General features: G+C 45.9%; 1 protein-coding gene across 1 annotated transcript; it reads left to right on the top strand.

Moving 5' to 3' along the window:
• Nucleotides 1-507: 507 nt before the first annotated feature.
• Nucleotides 508-3,186, top strand: irf2bp2a (interferon regulatory factor 2 binding protein 2a). Its single transcript, XM_042502703.1, is given in 4 exon segments — nt 508-1,033; nt 1,036-1,659; nt 2,066-2,259; nt 2,261-3,186. Coding segments are annotated over 4 exon segments (1,551 nt in total). The 5' UTR covers nt 508-825; the 3' UTR covers nt 2,786-3,186.
• The last annotated feature ends 4,293 nt before the right edge of the window (nt 3,187-7,479 follow it).

The following is a 7,479-nucleotide window of genomic DNA, read 5'->3' as shown; positions in this document are numbered from 1 at the left end:
AGCGTCTATGTATATTTCTACTGGATTACAGTCGTTGTTTTTCCAAGGGTCGACCCACCTCATTCATTGCACAGCAGTAGTAGTAGCAGCTCATGGCGTCGATGCGCTGTGCATTGAGAAAAACAAGCTGCAGCCTGAACCGGATAATGCTCTGAATTAAGGACAAAGCAGCAGTCAACTGGAGGAGCAGACTCCTGTTTTTTATCCCCTGGCGGTCTGCTGCTAACCTACAGCCACATTTATTTTTTTGTCATAAAAAATCTCCTCTCTGCAGGCAGGCTGGTATCGACGGAGCCGGAGTGATATTTTTGCAGGTTTGATAATAATAACACGAGCAGTGAGTCGGAGGCGGTGATGGTGGCGGTGGTGGTGGTGGTGGTGAGGCTGAACTGGGTGCAGTTTTGGCAGAGGTTCAAGTGATTAAATTAAAAATAAAAAAAAAGGCAGTGAGTGACAGAGGCTGCAGTAAAGTGAGGGGGGAGAGGAAGAAGGAGGAGGAGGAGGAGGAGGGGGTCTGTCGAAGAAATCAAGTCAATAGAAACTGAAGTGGAAGCAGGCGTTTAGAGCTCCGTGGTGACGTCACTGCTCCACATTGAGCCAGTAGTAGAGAGTCAGTGGAGATAGATAGAGGAGCGCCGTAGTAAAGTACACACCGACATGAACTTCTCCCTCTAAAACTTCAACGTTGTTGCTGTAAAACGTCGGGAGAAGGTTTTTTTCGACGAACGGAACTTGCTCTTTATTGGCTTTTCAAGGGGAGCTCGGAGGAAAGCACGAGAAGACACATTTTGGGTTTCTTTTCGGGGGGTGTCGACGACGAGCGCTATGTCGTCCGCGGCGGTCGCTGCTTCTTCCAGGAGGCAGTCGTGTTATTTATGCGACTTGCCCCGCATGCCGTGGGCCATGATCTGGGATTTTACCGAGCCCGTCTGCAGGGGATGTGTCAACTACGAAGGAGCAGACCGCATTGAGTTTGTCATCGAGACAGCCCGGCAGCTCAAGAGGGCTCACGGGTTTCAGGAGGGCAGGTCTCCCGGGCCGGGAAGTCGCAGCTCTCCGGGAAAGAGATCCAGGCGATCAACCACGCTGCGGCGGGAGACCCCGGCTCCCGGCCGCCGCAGCCGCTGGACCGCTACCCGCTGCCCTCCGACCGCCCGCCCCGGCTGGGTCCAGAGTACCAGTCTGGCAGGCAGGCAAACGGCATCCCCGTCCCCAATGGATTTCCTAAACCCGACGAGCCGCCGGAGCTGAACCGCCAGAGCCCCAACCCGCGCAGGAATAGCACGGTGCCCCCAAATCTAGTGCCTTTGGTTAACGGGAACATGCCCCCGGTGCACGCAGTCAACGGCAGACCGGGCCAGATGGGGCTTCCCTCCGCACTGGCGGGCGGTAGTCCCGCCGACATGGGCAAGAGACCCGCCTCGGTGTCCAGCACCGAGCACGACCGAGAGGTGAAGGAGAAGCACAGACCGGACAGCCTCACGCCGGAGATCTCCGAGAGCCACAAAAACAGGGCAGACCCGGACTGGATGGGCAAGGGCAAAACGGTGAGGGACCTGATGGCTCTGCACACTTTCGACAACAGGTTCAAGAAGGACCATGCGGCCATGCAACAAAGGGTTATGGGCTACGAGGCCAGCGCAACGGCTTCCAAGTCAGGTGAGCATCCAGTTATGCCTATATTCAGTAATAATTTGGCTATTTTGTGCATCTTTTTTTGTTATCTATATTTACCATTTGGAGCCTAGGAAGGGGTTAATAGTATACGAATGAGAAACAGTAGTGTTCAGATTCAATAATATTTGGAAAAAATGTGCATTTTTTGTTACATTTATAATCCTATTCAAGTCCAGGAAGGGGTTAATTATGTACAATCGATACATATCTTCAAAATTTAAGGTGCACACATTATGATTTTTATAATTTTATTGTTTGTTATTATTGTTTTGTTCCCCGTGGTGCAGCAGTGAACAGCAAAAATGCACGTCTGCCTTCCAGTGTAATTGTTGATCCTTGTCTGATCTGTGCAACTCAACTGTTTTGTTTAACCCTTTCCCACCTCCAGACAGAGGAAAACACCCCCGGAGCATGAAGAGAAAAGCATCGCCTGAACCAGAGGGAGAGGGGACAGCTGCCAAGCTCAACGGAGAAGGACAGCAGTGGTTACCACCACCTACTGACGGACTGAAAATGCCTCCAGTTCCCCCGCCAAGCTTCGCCTCTCCCCCCTCCACAATATCCCCCCACTCCCGCACCACACACACCTGAGGCGGCCCAGAACGGCCAGTCCCCCATGGCGGCGCTCATCATGGCGGCAGACAATGCAGGTGGGAACAGCTCCCCCAAGGACGCCAACCAAGTCCACTCCACTACCCGGAGGAACAGCAGCAGTCCCCTGTCACCGTCCTCCATGAATCAGAGGAGGCTGGCGCAGAGAGATGCATCCGGTGCAGGCACACCCCACGTGCCAGGCATGGACCAAGTGCACCCCCAAAGCATTCCGGACTCCTCGGTACCCGGCAGCATACCCCTGTGCTGCACGCTGTGCCACGAGCGTTTGGAGGACACACACTTTGTTCAGTGCCCCTCTGTGCCCTCTCACAAGTTCTGCTTCCCGTGCTCGAGGGAAAGCATAAAGCAGCAAGGTGCCACGGGTGAAGTGTACTGTCCGAGTGGAGAGAAATGTCCCCTGGTTGGCTCGAACGTACCATGGGCTTTCATGCAAGGAGAAATCGCCACCATCCTTGCAGGAGATGTCAAAGTAAAAAAGGAGAGGGACCCTTGATTTTGTTTGAACACTTCTTTGGGGAGGGGAAGCAAAAATATGAGTATAAATATATAAATATCACATACATACCATTCAAACAAACTAACGGACTTGTACATATTGGACCCAAGGGAAGAGTATACTTCGTAAACATGGTTGTATAATTTTTGATTTTTGAATACATTGTGTTTCTATATTTTTGAAGATAAAGGTATGTACTCATTATAATGGACTACGTTCCTCTTTGTTGATGTTTAACAAAATTCTTGATGTACTTCTAGGTCTGGTGGCAGTTCCTGTTTAACGTAGAATGTGACTAATGCTACTCTACGAGCACTTGGCAAAACTGAAATGCTTTTAGCTGTACTTGTATGCACTTGTTTAAAAATTGCCAAATACAATTTCTGATCTTGTATGAACTTATTGTCTGAGCTTGCTTCATTTGAGTGATTAAGTTACACAGGACTGTGGGACAGATGAGCAGATAGGGGCTCGCTGTGCTCTGATGCGCAGGCTTGTTGTGACGGCTCAGGAGACTTGATTTACGCTGCACAACATAAGTAGGCTACTGTTTCACGCTGCAGGACGGCAGCCTTTTCTGCTCACATGCCTTTTTCGTGATTCATGGAAAAGCATGGGCGGAAAAAAACCAAAACAAGACACATTGTCCCAAATTTCAGTTTGTGCTGGAACTGGAACTGATTGCAGCATACAGAAATAGGTGCCAAGTCATGTTCAGTCAGCTGGAATTTGTTGAGACAGTAATGTGAGAAAGTGCATGATTGTCAACATGATACTATAGTGTAACTACTGTTGTGTAACCACAAATTTAGCTGAAATTCACCCCTCTGAATAATAGCTTTTATACTGGTGCCACATATTTTTCAAGCGTGTATGCAAAAAGTGTTATGAGGGTTTTTATTCTAGACAAACCTGTGATTTTCAAATAATTCAATGCACAAAGCAGTTGATAAACCACACATTATGAATAAAATCTGCAAGCTATCTCAAAGCATGAATTAGGTGCATCAGCACTGCAGCAACACCCCTTTACTATCACGGATACTAGGACATGCTTCCACATGCTAAGAGCAGAATTCTGCCTCGGTATGCAACGTGTGCTCTCTCAGAGTAAACAATAACGCTGTTGCTGCCTTACATGCCAACCTTGTCTGCATCTCTTCAGATATGCAAATTTAATTGTTGCAGATTCATGGCAGCACGGCCATAAAAACAGCAATTCTGTCTCCGTAATGGCGAGCAGGCAGCCAGACTCATCTCTACAAGCAATGAGCGTCTTATGGGGTCGTTATGTGGCAGTTACTGTGTCTGCAGAAGTAGAGAAGCAATCTTGAGACTTGTTTTTTTGCTCCCTCAGACAAAGAAATCTCACTCCCGTGTAGCTGACACTGCAGCAAGCGGACACTGACATGGAGATTCATATCTAGCAGAGAGGGAGGCTTGGTGTAGTAGGGGGGGTTGCGTAATTATTTGAGACATAATCTGCTTCCTGCTCGTGTTTTATCAAGCTGTCAGTGCAGCAACCCAAAATTCAGCAAGAGCACGCAGATTGTTTTTTTTTTTTTTTTTTTAGGTGATTAAATGCCTGCAGACGGCTCATGCGTTGTTGCTTCATTGTGCTTTGGTGCCCATGAATCTGTTCAGCTGGGCATTTATTGATCCTACTGCACTGACAGATGAATGAATGTTTTTTGTCGGCACCTCAAAGTCTTAACAGGGATTACCCACTCTGTAATAAGCTGTATGGTGTCTTGATTAATTGATTGATTTATAATGGTTGGATACAAACCACGCCCCCCCCCCCCCCCCCCCCCTTACTGTTTAACCAACAAAGAAGGGCATGGGCCTTTCTCGTCCCCTAATTCACAAACTCTCATCCGAACATTTACAGCAAATACCCACTTTTTTGATGTGAATTTTCAGCTGCAAGGCTTCTGACTGACAGAAACCTGTTTTTTCACAAGAGCACATTTTGGAGACAACTGTTTGTTTATAGTCTCTTTCCGTTCTTTGGAGAGTTATCTTATCAGTTGGACTTTAAACGCAGCCCAGTTTGATAAAGGTTAACACTTCAATGTGCTCACCAGCAACACACCCACTCCATATTCCATCTCCGATACTGTTCCCTGTGATTTTCTTTTTTTATTATTATTAGTCTGCACTTTGCCCTACTTGTCCCTTATGACAGCGTGCTCGGAGCCAAATTGAAATTGCCACATCCGAGATTATCAGAGATGAAAGGCAGGTTTTTGTAACCTGGCATGAGGCATGATGCAACGAGGCTCAAGAGTACATCTCTCTCTCTCTCTTCCCGTAAAGATTTATCACAGCCGATACCTGTTTGTTCAGTGCTGACTAAAATAGCCTGCGCAGCATCTAATACAGTGATAATGTGTCCCTGGAAGTGGCTCTGTCATAACACAATGCTCTGGTGTTGCATAGTTACCAGAGAAATCGGTGTACAGCAGATGCTCCAGTGCAGCCTGTCGATTTTTTTTATACAGGAGGGAACATAATGGGAAGATTTTCAGTAAACAAGCAGCGTGTGAAGACAAGGTCACGCAGAGTTGACGGCATGAAGTTGAATTTTTATGATTATATTTTTTTTATGGTTAAGTGAAACAATCTCGTCTGTTTCCAGTATAATCATGTAAAAGCCCTTTGTGGTTAATGACTCACAGGCTTTCTTTTTGTTTACTTATAAGAACCTTCGGGGATTTTTAATGTTTAAGCTCCTGCTTATGAGACAAACCTTGTTTGACTTTGATGTGCTCTTACCCTGGAACCATTTTATGGAAAACCTAGTAAGACACAGCGTCTGAGCCAGGTGAAGTCCAGGTGAAACTAATATCACCTCGGGCAAAGATTAATTTAGATTCCCCCTCCTTCCGCTGCTTTATTATAGCAGCTTTTGTCTGAAGCTACGCAACATTTAAGCTTACAGTCGAGCAGACCGACAGAAATATTTCTCCAACTCAGACTATCAAGCTGCTGCAGCACTAATCAATGGTCATAAAATCCCCCATTGACTGTTTGATTGATTTACTTGACACAGTTTTGTTAATCAAGCTAAGTGAAAGGCAATAACAGATAGGTGACGCAGAGATTCTGTTGCCTCCCCGTCTCTCTCTTTAATGGTTAACTAAACTGTAGGCTGGTATGTAGTGTTACACAAAGATGTTGATGTGGTAGTAAAGCCATAAGTGGGTTGGTCATAGTTCATATTTGTTGTCTTCAGAGCATGCGGTGAGTTCTTTCTAGCCTGCTCAGATAAGCATGTGTTTGATGTTTCTGGTTCAATAACGCTGCCTTAAAGGGACAGTACACCACAAAATCAAAAAATACGTATTTTCCTCTCACTTGTGGACCTTTTTATTAAGTTGTTTTAGTTTGAGTTGCCGAGTGTATCAGCTGTAGATATGTCTGCCTTCTCTCAAAGATGCACTTGGATAGTGTGCATTTACTGCTAGCTCACTGAGCTAGCTGACATTACAGCTCAGCCGCGGAGGGCGCAATTCATTTTCACTTCATGGGCTGTCACGAGCACCAGCCTCTCTTCCATGAGTAAATGCACACTTCCTTCTGCGCAATGATACATTTGGTGGCTGTAGTTGAGTGGAAAGAAATAGTTCCTACATGAAAGTCCTGTGGATTATTTTGAGTGACCAGGTCATGGTGAGTTTTTTAAAAAAAAAAAAAAGTTTTTTGGTGCTTTGAGCACCACAAGCCGAGTGCCATCTAGTTCCATTATATTGGAAAAAAGGCAGACACTTCTAAGGCTGATATCTCCAACACTCAGCAACTCACACCAAAACCATCTAGATTGATAAATAACACTACAGTTAACAGGAAAAATATGTATTTTTCAATTTTAGGGTGCAGTGTCCCTTTAATGTTGATAACAATACTCTAAAATTACACAAAATATGACCTATAAATGACATTTATAGTAATTTGTTTAGTTAGAAAGAGGATACCACTAATGCTTATGACATGTACATTGACGAGCGTTATAAATTCTAATCCTTAGGCGTTTATTTTACATTAAAACATTGAATATGGTCCAGTGGGTGGGTGGAGGGAGGGGAGGCCTGTGTGAAAGACGGTGAAGCACTCGATGTAGCCAGCTGTTTCACTAATGAATCTATGTTTAGCACAATAAATCAAGAGGCATGCTCGTGCTGCTGTAATCCCCTGAAAGCGAACGGAGACAGGGACGCGCCAAAAGGAGAATCTGGTCCACATTTCTCCCCTCCCAGTATAACTGATCTGCACAGATAATTTTAGACCTGTCAGGGAAAACAAGGTCACAGCAAATGTTGTATCGAGGACACGCTCGGATCTGCCTCTTTTTCTTTTCATCAATCATATTTTCCCTTTGGAGTTCGGGCTCGGTGCTCCTGTGAGACTAGTAATGACGGTTTCTCTTCTCAGCACCGGGGGAGAAGCTGGAGCTCCAACCAGCAATTAGGAGGAGCACGGCTGAATCCGCAGGATGTGTAAAATTTCCCTTCTGATTCTTGGCTTGGTCCACAGTGGGGGGTTTTACATCTGACTGGTCTGGCCTGGTTACCGTGAAGGCCTGCAAAGTTAAGATGATTACAATGCAGAGTGCCAAATTTGTTTTCTCTCAGACTGGTATGAGACCCAATTACTGTGAAAAGGACTTTGAATCATTTGGTGTTTTTCTG

The sequence above is a fragment of the Plectropomus leopardus genome, chromosome 15 (genome assembly GCF_008729295.1).
Source record: "Plectropomus leopardus isolate mb chromosome 15, YSFRI_Pleo_2.0, whole genome shotgun sequence".
Lineage (NCBI taxonomy): Eukaryota > Metazoa > Chordata > Actinopteri > Perciformes > Serranidae > Plectropomus > Plectropomus leopardus.
Note: the sequence above shows the minus strand (reverse complement) of the source record. Positions and strands in the feature narration are given on the sequence as shown.